Genomic DNA, 14,503 nt, shown 5'->3' on the forward strand with positions numbered 1-14,503 from the left:
GGAGTGCTGGGAGGGCACTGGAAGCACTGGGAGGGGGCTGGGAGGGCACTGGGAGGGCACTGGGAGTGCTGGGAGGGCACTGAGGGGGGACTGGGAGCACTGGGAGGGCACTGGGAGGGGGCACTGGGGGCACTGGGAGGGGGCTGGGGGCACTGGGAGTGCTGGGAGGGAGCACTGGGAGCAGTGGGAGGGGGCTGGGGGCACTGGGAGGGGGCACTGGGAGGGGGCTGGGGGTACTAGGAGTGCTGGGAGGGCACTGGGAGCACTGGGAGGGGGCTGGGGGGGCACTGGGAGGGTGTTGGGGGGGTACTGGGGCTTACTGGGAGCACTGGGAGGAGCTGACATCCCTGCTCCCCGCTGATGCTGGCCAGGCTGGAGCTGCCTAGCTGGGGGGGGGTACTGGGAGGGCACTGGGGCTTACTGGGAGAGCACGAGGTGCTACTGGGAGAGCACGAGGTGCTGCTGGGAGGGCAGTGGGGCTTACTGGGAGCACTGGGAGCCGCTGACACCCCCCTGTCTGTGCCCCAGCAGGCGCTGGCCGGGCTGGGGCTGGGGAGGGGGGGGTACTGGGAGGGCAGTGGGGCTTACTGGGAGCACTGGGAGCCGCTGACACCCCCCCTGTCCGTGCCCCAGCAGGCGCTGGTGCGGCGGGCGCTGGCCGGGCTGGGGCTGGGGGGGGGTAGTGGGAGGGCACTAGGTGTTACTGGGAGAGCAGTGGGGCTTACTGGGAGAGCAGTGGGGCTTACTGGGAGGGCACAAGGTGCTAGTGGGAGGGCAGTGGGGCTTACTGGGAGGGCACAAGGTGCTAGTGGGAGGGCAGTGGGGCTTACTGGGAGCACTGGGAGCCGCTGACGGCCCCCTGTGCCCCAGCAGGCGCTGGTGCGGCGGGCGCTGGCCGGGCTGGGGCTGGGGGGGGGGGTACTGGGAGGGCAGTGGGGCTTACTGGGAGGGCAGTGGGGCTTACTGGGAGGGCACGAGGTGCTAGTGGGAGGGCAGTGGGGCTTACTGGGAGCACTGGGAGACGCTGACGCCCCCCTGTCTGTGCCCCAGCAGGTGCTGGCCGGGCTGGGGCTGGGGAGGGGGGGGTACTGGGAGGGCAGTGGGGCTTACTGGGAGCACTGGGAGCCGCTGACACCCCCCCTGTCCGTGCCCCAGCAGGCGCTGGTGCGGCGGGCACTGGCCGGGCTGGGGCTGGGGGGGGGTAGTGGGAGGGCACTAGGTGTTACTGGGAGAGCAGTGGGGCTTACTGGGAGGGCAGTGGGGCTTACTGGGAGGGCACGAGGTGCTAGTGGGAGGGCAGCGGGGCTTACTGGGAGCACTGGGAGCCGCTGACACCCCCCCTGTCCGTGCCCCAGCAGGCGCTGGTGCGGCGGGCGCTGGCCGGGCTGGGGCTGGGGGGGGGTACTGGGAGGGCACTAGGTGTTACTGGGAGAGCAGTGGGGCTTACTGGGAGGGCACGAGGTGGTACTGGGAGGGCAGTGGGGCTTACTGGGAGGGCAGCGGGGCTTACTGGGAGGGCACAAGGTGCTAGTGGGAGGGCAGCGGGGCTTACTGGGAGCACTGGGAGCCGCTGACGCCCCCCCTGTCCGTGCCCCAGCAGGCGCTGGTGCGGCGGGCGCTGGCCGGGCTGGGGCTGCCCAGCTGGGGCCGAGCGGAGCTGGTGGTGGCGCTGGGCCGGGAGCTGGGGCTGGCGCGGGGCCGGGGGCCGGCGCTGGGCGACCTGGTGGAGGCGGTGCGCGCCTCGCCCGACCGCGCCTTCATCCGCCGCCTGCTCAGCTGGGAGTGCGCCGTCTGCGGCTGGGCCCTGCCCCGCCACCAGGTGCGGCCGGCGGCCCTCGTGCGACGCACGGGGACCCTCGTGCGAGGGCCTCGGGGGGTCTCAAGGGGTGCCCGCTGCGGGTTGGGGGAGCCCGCGGGGTGCTTTCGGGCGAGAGCGGGGTGCTAGGATGCTCTCGTGCGGGAGCTCGTCCTCGTGCGACGCACGGGGACCCTCGTGCGAGGGCCTTGGGGGATGCCCGGTGCGGGTTGGGGGAGCCTGCAGGGTGCTTTCGGGCGAGAGCGGGGTGCTAGGATGCTCTTGTGCGAGAGCGGGCCCTCGTGCGACGCACAGGGACCCTCGTGCAAGGGCCTCGAGGGGCCTCGGGGGGCGCCCGCTGCGGGTTGGGGGAGCCCGCGGGGTGCTTTTGGGCGAGAGCGGGGTGCCAGGACGCTCTCGTGCGGGAGCTCATCCTCGTGCGACGCACGGGGACCCTCGTGCGAGGGCCTCGGGGGGCCTCGGGGGGCGCCCGCTGCGGGCTGGGGGAGCCCGCGGGGTGCTTTCGGGCGAGAGCGGGGTGCCAGGACGCTCTCGTGCGAGAGCTCGTCCTCGTGCGACGCACGGGGACCCTCGTGCGAGGGCCTTGGGGGATGCCCGCTGCGGGTTGGGGGAGCCCATGGGGTGCTTTTGGGCGAGAGCGGGGTGCTAGGATGCTCTCGTGCGGGAGCTCGTCCTCGTGCGACGCACGGGGACCCTCGTGCGAGGGCCTTGGGGGATGCCCGGTGCGGGTTGGGGGAGCCCATGGGATGCTTTCGGGCGAGAGCGGGGTGCTAGGATGCTGTCGTGCGAGAGCGGGCCCTCGTGCGACGCACGGGGACCCTCGTGCGAGGGCCTCGGGGGGCGCCCGCTGCAGGTTGGGGGAGCCTGCGGGGTGCTTTCGGGTGAGAGCGGGGTGCTAGGCCACTCTCGTGCGAGAGCTCGTCCTCGTGCGACACACGGGGACCCTCGTGCGAGGGCCTCGGGGGGCCTCGGGGGATGCCCGGTGCGGGTTGGGGGAGCCTGTGGGGTGCTTTCGGGCGAGAGCGGGGTGCCAGGACGCGCTCGTGCGGGAGCTCGTCCTCGTGCGACGCACGGGGACCCTCGTGCGAGGGCCTCGGGGGGCCTCGGGGGATGCCCGCTGCGGGTTGGGGGAGCCCGCGGGGTGCTTTCGGGCGAGAGCGGGGTGCCAGGACGCTCTCGTGCGAGAGCTCGTCCTCGTGCGACGCACGGGGACCCTCGTGCAAGGGCCTTGGGGGATGCCCGCTGCGGGTTGGGGGAGCCCATGGGGTGCTTTTGGGCGAGAGCGGGGTGCTAGGATGCTCTCGTGCGAGAGCTCGTCCTCGTGCAACGCACGGGGACCCTCGTGCGAGGGCCTCGGGGGGCCTCGGGGGATGCCCGCTGCGGGTTGGGGGAGCCCATGGGGTGCTTTTGGGCGAGAGCGGGGTGCCAGGACGCTCTCGTGCGAGAGCTCGTCCTCGTGCGACGCACGGGGACCCTCGTGCAAGGGCCTTGGGGGATGCCCGCTGCGGGTTGGGGGAGCCCGCGGGGTGCTTTCGGGCAAGAGCGGGGTGCTAGGACGCTCTCGTGCGAGAGCTCGTCCTCGTGCGATGCACGGGGACCCTCGTGCAAGGGCCTCGGGGGGCGCCCGCTGCGGGTTGGGGGAGCCTGCGGGGTGCTTTCGGGTGAGAGGAGGGTGCCAGGATGCTCTCACGTGAGAGCAGGCCCTCGTGCGACGCACGGGGACCCTCGTGCGAGGGCCTCAGGGGGCCCCGGGGGTGCCCGCTGCGGGTTGGGGGAGCCCGCGGGGTGCTTTCGGGTGAGAGCGGGGTGCCAGGACGCTCTCGTGCGAGAGTTCATGCTCGTGCGACGCACGGGGACCCTCGTGCGAGGGCCTCGGGGGGTCTCGGGGGGTGCCTGCTGCGGGTTGGGCGAGCCCGCGGGGTGCTTTCGGGCGAGAGCGGGGTGCTAGGATGCTCTCGTGTGAGAGCTCGTCCTCGTGCGACGCATGGGGACTCTCATGCAAGGGCCTTGGGGGATGCCCGCTGCGGGTTGGGGGAGCCCGCGGGGTGCTTTCGGGCGAGAGCGGGGTGCTAAGACGCCCTCGTGCGAGAGCTCGTCCTCGTGCGACGCACGGGGACCCTCGTGCGAGGGCCTCGGGGGGCCTCGGGGGATGCCCGCTGCGGGTTGGGGGAGCCTGCGGGGTGCTTTCGGGGGAGAGGAGGGTGCCAGGACGCTCTCACGTGAGAGCAGGCCCTCGTGCGACGCACGGGGACCCTCGTGCGACAGTCTTGGGCGAGAGCCAGGGTCCCTGTGGACGCTCGGGGTGGGAGGGGGAGCCCCACAGGCCGGTGCGTCGCCCCCCCCGTGCGAGAGGCGGCCCTCGTGCGACGCGCCGGGGTGGGGGGGGGCCGCCCCGCAGATGCAGTCGCTGACGTCGTGCGAGTGCACCATCTGCCCCGAGTGCTTCCGGCAGCACTTCACCATCGCCGTGAAGGAGAAGCCCATCACGGGGCTCGTGTGCCCGGCCTGCGACGGCCCCGACCTCAGCGCCGAGGCCGACATGCTCGGCTACTTCTCCACCCTCGACATCCAGGTGCGCCGCCCCCCCCCCCCGCGGGCCCCTCGCACGAGGACCCCGAACCCCCCGGGCCCCTCGCACGAGGACCCCGAACCCCCCCGGGCCCCTCGCACGAGGACCCTGAACTGCCCCGGGCCCCTCGTATGAGGATCCCGAACCCCATTGTGCCGCTTCCACGAGGACCCTGAACCGCCCCCTGGGCCCCTCACACGAGGACCCTGAACCCCCTTGTGCTGCTCGCACGAGGACCCCGAATCCCCTTGTGCCCCTCGCACGAGGACCCCGAACCCCCCCGGGCCCCTCGCACGAGGACCCCGAACCCCCCGGGCCCCTCGCACGAGGACCCTGAACTGCCCCGGGCCCCTCGTATGAGGACCCCGAACCCCCTTGTGCCCCTCGCACGAGGATCCCGAACCCCCTTGTACTGCTCGCACGAGGACCCTGAATCGCCCCGGGCCCCTCGCACGAGGATCCCGAACCCCCTTGTACTGCTCGCACGAGGACCCTGAATCGCCCCGGGCCCCTCGCACGAGGACCCCGAACCGCCTTGTGCTGCTCGCATGAGAACCCCGAACCCCCTGGGCCCCTCGCACGAGGACCCCGAACCCCCCGGGCCCCTCGCACGAGGACCCCGAACCCCCCGGGCCCCTCGCACGAGGACCCTGAACCCCCCCAGGCCCCTCGCACGAGGACCCCGATCCCTCCTGCACCACTCGCACGAGGACCCCGAACCCCCTTGTGCCCCTTGCACGAGGACCCTGAACCGCCCCCAAGACCCTCACACGAGGACCCTGAACCCCCTTGTGCCCCTCGCACAAGGACCCCGAACCCCCTTGTGCTGCTCGCACGAGGACCCCGAACCCCCTTGTGCCCCTCGCACGAGGACCCTGAATTGCCTCGGGCCCCTCGTATGAGGATCCCGAACCCCCTTGTGCCCCTCGCACGAGGACCCCGAACCCCCCCGGGCCCCTCGCACGAGGACCCCGAACCCTCCTGCACCACTCGCACGAGGACCCCGAACCCCTACCGTGCCCCTCGCACGAGGATCCCGAACCCCTTTGTGCCCCTTGCACAAGGACCCTGAACTGCTCCGGGCCCCTCGCACGAGGACCCTGAATCGCCCTGGGCCCCTCGCACGAGGACCCTGAATCGCCCCGGGCCCCTCGCACGAGGACCCCGAACCGCCTTGTGCTGCTCGCATGAGAACCCCGACCCCCCTGGGCCCCTCGCACGAGGACCCCGAACCCCCCGGGCCCCTCGCACGAGGACCCTGAACCCCCTTGTGCCCCTTGCACAAGGACCCTGAACTGCTCCGGGCCCCTCGCACGAGGACCCCGAACCCCCTTGTGCCGCTCGCACGAGGACCCCGAACACTCCTGCACCAGTCGCATGAGGATCCCGAATGCCCTTGTGCCCCTCGCACGAGGACCCTGAACCCCTTTGTGCCCCTCGCACGAGGACCCTGAACTGCTCCGGGCCCCTCGCACGAGGCTCCCGAACCCCCCCCGGGCCCCTCGCACGAGGACCCCGAACCCCCCCGGGCCCCTCGCACGAGGACCCTGAACCCCCCCGGGCCCCTCGCACAAGGACCCCGATCCCTCCTGCACCACTCGCACGAGGACCCCAAACCCCCTTGTGCCCCTTGCACAAGGACCCTGAACTGCTCCGGGCCCCTCGCACGAGAATCCCGAACCCCCCCGGGCCCCTCGCACGAGGACCCCAATCCCTCCTGCACCACTCGCACGAGGACCCCGAACCCCCTTGTGCCGCTTGCACAAGGACCCCGAAGCCCCCCGGGCCCCTCGCACGAGGATCCCGAACCCCCCCCGGGCCCCTCGCACGAGGACCCTGAACCCCTCTTGTGCTGCTTGCACGAGGACCCTCAACCCCCCTGGGCCCCTCGCACGAGGACCCTGAAGCCCCTCATGCCCTTCACACGAGGACCCCGCGCTCCCCTGTGCTCCTCGCACGAGGACCCTGAACCCCTACCGTGCCGCTCACATGAGGACCCTCTACCCCCCCCATGTTGCTCGCCTGAGCCCCCCGTGCGAGGTGGCGGTGCCCCGTGCGAGACGGCGGTGCCCCGTGTGAGGTGGTGGTGCCCCCCGTGCGAGGCGGCAGTGCCCCCCGAGCCCCCCGAGCCCCCCGAGGGAGGCGGCCGTGCCCCCCGAGCCCCCCGAGCCCCCCGTGCGAGGCGGCGTTGCCCCCCGAGCCCCCCGAGCCCCCCGTGCGAGGCGGCGTTGCCCCCCGAGCCCCCCGTGGGAGGCGGCCGTGCCCCCCGAGCCCCCCGTGCGAGGCGGCGGTGCCCCCCGAGCCCCCCGAGCCCCCCGTGCGAGGCGGCGTTGCCCCCCGAGCCCCCCGTGCGAGGCGGCGTTGCCCCCCGAGCCCCCCGAGCCCCCCGTGCGAGGCGGCGTTGCCCCCCGAGCCCCCCGTGGGAGGCGGCCGTGCCCCCCGAGCCCCCCGTGCGAGGCGGCGGTGCCCCCCGAGCCCCCCGAGCCCCCCGTGCGAGGCGGCGTTGCCCCCCGAGCCCCCCGTGCGAGGCGGCCGTGCCCCCCGAGCCCCCCGAGCCCCCCGTGCGAGGCGGCCGTGCCCCCCGAGCCCCCCGTGCGAGGCGGCCGTGCCCCGCAGCTGCGCGAGTGCCTGGACGCCCAGACCTACGGCCTCTTCTGCCAGAAGCTGACGGAGCGCGAGCTCATGCGCGACCCCAAGTTCCTCTGGTGCATCCGGGTGCGGGCCGGCCCGCGGGGGGCTGCGGGGGGCCCGTGGGGGGCCCTAGGGGGCTGCGGGGGGTCCTTGGGGGTCCCTAGGGGGCTGGGGGGGGCCTAGGGGGTCCCTAGGGGGCTGGGGGGTTCACTGTGGGGCTGCGGTTGGAGTATGGGGGTCCCTAGGGGGCTCGTGGGGGGTCATTGGGTGTCCCTAGGGGGCTGGGGGGGGCCTAGGGGGTCCCCTAGGGGGTCCTTTGGGGGCTGCAGGGGGTCCCTATGGGCCTGGAGGGGGTCCTTGGGTGTCCCTAGGGGGCTGGGGGGGGCCTAGGGGGTCCCTAGGGGGCTGGGGGGTTCACTGTGGGGCTGGGGGGGGTCCTTGGGTGTCCCTAGGGGGTTGGGGGGGGGCTAGGAGGTCCCTAGGGGGCAGGGGGGGCCTAGGGGGTCCCCTAGGGGGTCCCTTGGGGGCTGCAGGGGTTCCCTATGGGCCTGGAGGGCGTCTTTGGGTGTTCCTAGGGGGCTGGGGGGGCCTAGGGGGTCCCTAGGGGGCTTGGGGGGGGTCCTTGGGTGTCCCTAGGGGGCTGGGGGGGGCCTAGGGGAGTCCCTATGGGGCTGGGGAGTTCACTGTGGGGCTGGGGTTGGAGTATGGGGGTCCCTAGGGGGCTGGGGGGGTCCCTATGGGCCTGGAGGGGGTCCTTGGGTGTCCCTATGGGGCTGGGGGGGGGCCCTAGAGGGCTGGGGGTTGGGGTATGCGGGTCCCTAGGGGGCTGCAGGGGGGTCGCTGTGGGGCTGGGGTACAGGGGTCCCTAGGGGGCTGGACATTGGGGTACAGGGCTCTCTATGGGGCTGGGGGGTCGCTATGGGGCTGGGGGGACGCTCTGGGGTCTGGGGCCTGGGATGTGGGGGTGGCTCTGGGGCGGGGGGGCTGGGATGTGGGGGTCTCTATGGGGCTGGGGGGTCGCTCTGGGGCAGGGGGGTCACTATGGGGCTGGGGGGAGGGGATGTGGGGGTCACTATGGGGCGGGGGGGTGGCTTCAGGGCGGGGGGCTGAGATGTGGGGGTCTCTATGGGGCTGGGGGGTCACTATGGGGCTGGGGGGAGGGGATGTGGGGGTCTCTATGGGGCTGGGGAGTTCACTGTGGGGCTGGGGGGAGGGGATGTGGGGGTCTCTATGGGGCTGGGGGCTGGGATGTGGGGGTCTCTATGGGGCTGGGGGGAGGGGATGTGGGGGTGGTCTGGGACGGGGGGGTCGCTATGGGGCTGCGGGGATGAGATGTGGGGGTCGCTATGGGGCGGGGGAGTTGCTATGGGGCTGGGGGTTGGGATGTGGGGGTGGCTCCGGGGCGGGGGGCCGCGGCCGTGGGGCAGGGCCGTGGGGCAGCCCCCCGAGCCCCCCCCGTCCCCCCCCCAGTGCTCCTTCGGCTTCATCTTCGAGGGGGAGCAGGGCCCGGCCCAGTGTCCCCAGTGCCAGCAGCGCTGCTGCCCCCGCTGCCAGCGCCCCGTGCGTCCCGTGGGGCGCCGCTGTGGGGCTGCCGGGGGGGGGCCGTGGGGCTGGGGGGGGCGGCTATGGGGCTGGGGGGGTGCCGTGGGGCTGGGGGGGGCGGCTATGGCGCCGGGGGGGTGCCGTGGGGCTGGGGGGAGGCTATGGCGCTGGGGGGCTGCTGGGGGGCTGCTATGGGGCTGGGGGGGCTGCTAGGGGGCTAGGGGATGGCTATGGGGCTGGGGGGCTGCTAGGGGGCTGGGGGATGGCTATGGGGCTGGGGGGCTGCTATGGGGCTGGGGGGTGGCTATGGGGCTGGGGGGCTGCTATGGGGCTGGGGGGGTGCCGTGGGGCTGGAGGATTGGCTATGGGGCTGGGGGGCTGCTGGGGGGCTGCTATGGGGCTGGGGGATGGCTATGGGGCTGGGGAGGCTGCTGGGGGGCAGCTATGGGGCTGGGGGGGTGCCATGGGGCTGGGGGATGGCTATGGGGCTGGGGGGGCTGCTATGGGGCTGGGGGGGGTGCCGTGGGGCTGGGGGCAGCTATGGGGCTGGGGGGCTGCTAGGGGTGGCTATGGGGCTGGGGGGGGTGCCATGGGGCTGGGGGACGGCTATGGGGCTGGGGGGCTGCTATGGGGAGGCACTATGGGGCTGGGGGGTGGCTACGGGGCAGCTATGGGGTTGGGGGGCGGCGCTACGGGGCTGGGCGAGGGCGCCGTGGGGCTATGTGGGTCGCTGCTGCCGTGGGGCAGTGGGAGGCGGCGCGGGGCCGGGTTGGGGGGGGCCGGGGGGGGGCTGACTGACGTGTGGCTCCGCGTGTGCCGTGGGTCGGCGCCGTGGGTCGCGGCCGTGGGGCAGTGGGAGGCGGCGCACGCCTCGCTCTCCTGCGCCGACTTCGCCGCCTGGAAGCGCCGCAGCGACCCCCAGGGCGCCGTGGGGCCGGGGCTGGGGGCCTTCCTGCGCGAGCACGGCATCGGTGCGTGTGGGGCCGCCCCACGGCGGTGTGGGGCCGGGGCGGGGGGCCTTCCTGCGCGAGCACGGCATCGGTGCGTGTGGGGCTGCCCCACGGCGGTGTGGGGCCGGGGCGGGGGGCCTTCCTGCGCGAGCACGGCATGGGTGCGTGTGGGGCCGCCCCACGGCGCCGTGGGGCCGGGGCTGGGGGCCTTCCTGCGCGAGCACGGCATCGGTGCGTGTGGGGCCGCCCCACGGCGGTGTGGGGCTGGGGGCCTTCCTGCGCGAGCACGGCATGGGTGCGTGTGGGGCCGCCCCACGGCGCCGTGGGGCCGGGGCTGGGGGCCTTCCTGCGCGAGCACGGCATGGGTGCGTGTGGGGCCACCCCACGGCGCTGTGGGGGGATAGGGAGGATGGGCGAGGGGGCTGCCCCACGGCGTGCAGTGGGGCAGAATGTGGGGCTGCCCCACGGCGGTGTGGGGCCGGGCTCTGGCTCTGCCCCTGGGGCTGGGGCTCTGGCTGTGGGTCAGGCTACGGGTTGGGGGGCACTGCGGGGCGGGCGCCGTGGGGCGCCGTGGGGCTGGCAGCCGTGGGGCGGGCGCCGTGGGGCTGACCCCCGGGGCAGCGTGCCCGCGCTGCGGGCTCTGGTACGCCCTGGCCCGGGGCGGCTGCGGCTGGGCGCTGCGGGGCGGGCGCCGTGGGGTGCCGTGGGGCGGCCGTGGGGCGCCGTGGGGCTGGCAGCCGTGGGGCGGGCGCCGTGGGGCTGACCCCCGGGGCAGCGTGCCCGCGCTGCGGGCTCTGGTACGCCCTGGCCCGGGGCGGCTGCGGCTGGGCGCTGCGGGGCGGGCGCCGTGGGGTGCCGTGGGGCGCCGTGGGGCGCCGTGGGGCTGGCAGCCGTGGGGCGGGCGCCGTGGGGCTGACCCCCGGGGCAGCGTGCCCGCGCTGCGGGCTCTGGTACGCCCTGGCCCGGGGCGGCTGCGGCTGGGCGCTGCGGGGCGGGCGCCGTGGGGCGCCGTGGGGCGGCCGTGGGGCGCCGTGGGGCAGCCGTGGGGCGGGCGCCGTGGGGCTGACCCCCGGGGCAGCGTGCCCGCGCTGCGGGCTCTGGTACGCCCTGGCCCGGGGCGGCTGCGGCTGGGCGCTGCGGGGCGGGCGCCGTGGGGCGCCGTGGGGCGGCCGTGGGGCGCCGTGGGGCAGCCGTGGGGCGGGCGCCGTGGGGCTGACCCCCGGGGCAGCGTGCCCGCGCTGCGGGCTCTGGTACGCCCTGGCCTGGGGCGGCTGCGGCTGGGCGCTGCGGGGCGGGCGCCGTGGGGCGGCCGTGGGGCGCCGTGGGGCTGGCAGCCGTGGGGCGGGCGCCGTGGGGCTGACCCCCGGGGCAGCGTGCCCGCGCTGCGGGCTCTGGTACGCCCTGGCCCGGGGCGGCTGCGGCTGGGCGCTGCGGGGCGGGTGCCGTGGGGCGCCGTGGGGCGGCCGTGGGGCGCCGTGGGGCTGGCAGCCGTGGGGCGGGCGCCGTGGGGCTGACCCCCGGGGCAGCGTGCCCGCGCTGCGGGCTCTGGTACGCCCTGGCCCGGGGCGGCTGCGGCTGGGCGCTGCGGGGCGGGCGCCGTGGGGCGGCCGTGGGGCGCCGTGGGGCGCCGTGGGGCTGGCAGCCGTGGGGCGGGCGCCGTGGGGCTGACCCCCGGGGCAGCGTGCCCGCGCTGCGGGCTCTGGTACGCCCTGGCCCGGGGCGGCTGCGGCTGGGCGCTGCGGGGCGGGCGCCGTGGGGCGGCCGTGGGGCGCCGTGGGGCTGGCAGCCGTGGGGCGGGCGCCGTGGGGCTGACCCCCGGGGCAGCGTGCCCGCGCTGCGGGCTCTGGTACGCCCTGGCCCGGGGCGGCTGCGGCTGGGCGCTGCGGGGCGGGCGCCGTGGGGCGCCGTGGGGCGGCCGTGGGGTGCCGTGGGGCTGGCAGCCGTGGGGCGGGCGCCGTGGGGCTGACCCCCGGGGCAGCGTGCCCGCGCTGCGGGCTCTGGTACGCCCTGGCCCGGGGCGGCTGCGGCTGGGCGCTGCGGGGCGGGCGCCGTGGGGCGGCCGTGGGGCGGCCGTGGGGCGCCGTGGGGCGGGCGCCGTGGGGCGGGCGCCGTGGGGCTGACCCCCGGGGCAGCGTGCCCGCGCTGCGGGCTCTGGTACGCCCTGGCCCGGGGCGGCTGCGGCTGGGCGCTGCGGGGCGGGCGCCGTGGGGCGCCGTGGGGCGGCCGTGGGGCGCCGTGGGGCTGGCAGCCGTGGGGCGGGCGCCGTGGGGCTGACCCCCGGGGCAGCGTGCCCGCGCTGCGGGCTCTGGTACGCCCTGGCCCGGGGCGGCTGCGGGTGGGCACTGCGGGGCGGGCGCCGTGGGGCGGCCGTGGGGCGGCGTGGGGCGGGTGCCGTGGGGCGGGCGCCGTGGGGCTGACCCCCGGGGCAGCGTGCCCGCGCTGCGGGCTCTGGTACGCCCTGGCCCGGGGCGGCTGCGGCTGGGCGCTGCGGGGCGGGCGCCGTGGGGCGGCCGTGGGGCGCCGTGGGGCTGGCAGCCGTGGGGCGGGCGCCGTGGGGCTGACCCCCGGGGCAGCGTGCCCGCGCTGCGGGCTCTGGTACGCCCTGGCCCGGGGCGGCTGCGGCTGGGCGCTGCGGGGCGGGCGCCGTGGGGCGGCCGTGGGGCGCCGTGGGGCGGGTGCCGTGGGGCGGGCGCTGTGGGGCGGGCGCCGTGGGGCTGACCCCCGGGGCAGCGTGCCCGCGCTGCGGGCTCTGGTACGCCCTGGCCCGGGGCGGCTGCGGCTGGGCGCTGCGGGGCGGGCGCCGTGGGGCGCCGTGGGGCGCCGTGGGGCGCCGTGGGGCTGGCAGCCGTGGGGCGGGCGCCGTGGGGCTGACCCCCGGGGCAGCGTGCCCGCGCTGCGGGCTCTGGTACGCCCTGGCCCGGGGCGGCTGCGGCTGGGCGCTGCGGGGCGGGCGCCGTGGGGCGCCGTGGGGCGGCCGTGGGGCTGGCAGCCGTGGGGCGGGCGCCGTGGGGCTGACCCCCGGGGCAGCGTGCCCGCGCTGCGGGCTCTGGTACGCCCTGGCCCGGGGCGGCTGCGGCTGGGCGCCGTGGGGCGGCCGTGGGGCGGCGTGGGGCTGGCAGCCGTGGGGCGGGCGCCGTGGGGCTGACCCCCGGGGCAGCGTGCCCGCGCTGCGGGCTCTGGTACGCCCTGGCCCGGGGCGGCTGCGGCTGGGCGCTGCGGGGCGGGCGCCGTGGGGCGCCGTGGGGCGGCCGTGGGGCGCCGTGGGGCTGGCAGCCGTGGGGCGGGCGCCGTGGGGCTGACCCCCGGGGCAGCGTGCCCGCGCTGCGGGCTCTGGTACGCCCTGGCCCGGGGCGGCTGCGGCTGGGCGCTGCGGGGCGGGCGCCGTGGGGCGCCGTGGGGCGGCCGTGGGGCTGGCAGCCGTGGGGCGGGCGCCGTGGGGCTGACCCCCGGGGCAGCGTGCCCGCGCTGCGGGCTCTGGTACGCCCTGGCCCGGGGCGGCTGCGGCTGGGCGCTGCGGGGCGGGCGCCGTGGGGCGGCCGTGGGGCGCCGTGGGGCGGGCGCCGTGGGGCGGGCGCCGTGGGGCTGACCCCCGGGGCAGCGTGCCCGCGCTGCGGGCTCTGGTACGCCCTGGCCCGGGGCGGCTGCGGCTGGGCGCTGTGGGGCGGGCGCCGTGGGGCGCCGTGGGGCGGCCGTGGGGCGGCTGTGGGGCGGCCGTGGGGCGCCGTGGGGCAGCCGTGGGGCAGCCGTGGGGCGGGCGCCGTGGGGCTGACCCCCGGGGCAGCGTGCCCGCGCTGCGGGCTCTGGTACGCCCTGGCCCGGGGCGGCTGCGGCTGGGCGCTGCGGGGCGGGCGCCGTGGGGCGGCCGTGGGGCGCCGTGGGGCGGCCGTGGGGCTGGCAGCCGTGGGGCGGGCGCCGTGGGGCTGACCCCCGGGGCAGCGTGCCCGCGCTGCGGGCTCTGGTACGCCCTGGCCCGGGGCGGCTGCGGCTGGGCGCTGCGGGGCGGGCGCCGTGGGGTGCCGTGGGGCGCCGTGGGGCGGCCGTGGGGCGCCGTGGGGCTGGCAGCCGTGGGGCGGGCGCCGTGGGGCTGACCCCCGGGGCAGCGTGCCCGCGCTGCGGGCTCTGGTACGCCCTGGCCCGGGGCGGCTGCGGCTGGGCGCTGCGGGGCGGGCGCCGTGGGGCGGCCGTGGGGCGCCGTGGGGCGGCCGTGGGGCTGGCAGCCGTGGGGCGGGCGCCGTGGGGCTGACCCCCGGGGCAGCGTGCCCGCGCTGCGGGCTCTGGTACGCCCTGGCCCGGGGCGGCTGCGGCTGGGCGCTGCGGGGCGGGCGCCGTGGGGTGCCGTGGGGCGCCGTGGGGCGGCCGTGGGGCGCCGTGGGGCTGGCAGCCGTGGGGCGGGCGCCGTGGGGCTGACCCCCGGGGCAGCGTGCCCGCGCTGCGGGCTCTGGTACGCCCTGGCCCGGGGCGGCTGCATGCACTTCCAGTGCTCCCAGTGCCGCCACCACTTCTGCAGCGGCTGCTCCCGGCCCTTCTACGCCAAAAACGTACGTGCGGCCGGCCGCCGGCTCGGGGCGGGGGGGGCCTTATGGGGGGCTCTGGGGTCTCTATGGGGTGGGGGGGGTCGCTATGGGGGGGCTCTGGGGTCTCTATGGGGTGGGGGGGGTCTGTATGGGGGGCTCTTTGGTCCTTGTGGGGTGGGGGGGTCGCTATGGGGGGCTCTGGGGTCTCTATGGGGTGGGGGGGGTCTGTATGGGGGGCTCTTTGGGCCCTGTGGGGTGGGGGGGTCGCTATGGGGGGGCTCTGGGGTCTCTATGGGGTGCTGGGAGCTGCTATGGGGGGCTCTAGGGTCCCTGTGGGGTGGGGGGAGCTGCTATGGGGGGCTCTGGGGTCTCTATAGGGTGGGGGGGGTCTGTATGGGGGGCTCTTGGGTCCCTATGCGGTGGGGGGGGTCACTATGGGGGGCTTGCGGGTCTCTATGGGGCAGGGGGATCCATATGGGGG

The 14,503-nt window shown here is 77.2% G+C and overlaps 1 protein-coding gene across 6 annotated transcripts in view; it reads left to right on the forward strand.

Annotated features, from left to right (window-relative positions):
- RNF31 (ring finger protein 31) overlaps nucleotides 1-14,503 on the forward strand; it is a 35,998-nt gene that overhangs the window by 14,562 nt on the left and 6,933 nt on the right. The window contains exons 9-14 of one of the 6 annotated variants that reach the window (XM_068921858.1): nucleotides 1,777-1,819; nucleotides 4,215-4,388; nucleotides 7,002-7,090; nucleotides 8,487-8,576; nucleotides 9,412-9,529; nucleotides 13,928-14,046. In XM_068921858.1, coding sequence (XP_068777959.1) covers nucleotides 1,777-1,819; nucleotides 4,215-4,388; nucleotides 7,002-7,090; nucleotides 8,487-8,576; nucleotides 9,412-9,529; nucleotides 13,928-14,046 — 633 coding nt within the window. Of the gene's footprint in view, nucleotides 1-1,776; nucleotides 1,820-4,214; nucleotides 4,389-7,001; nucleotides 7,101-8,486; nucleotides 8,577-9,411; nucleotides 9,530-13,927; nucleotides 14,047-14,503 lie in introns of all 6 variants that reach the window. The other 5 variants (XM_068921862.1, XM_068921859.1, XM_068921861.1 and 2 more) reach the window with 5 other exon arrangements.

This window comes from Struthio camelus, chromosome 29 (genome assembly GCF_040807025.1).
Source record: "Struthio camelus isolate bStrCam1 chromosome 29, bStrCam1.hap1, whole genome shotgun sequence".
NCBI lineage: Eukaryota > Metazoa > Chordata > Aves > Struthioniformes > Struthionidae > Struthio > Struthio camelus.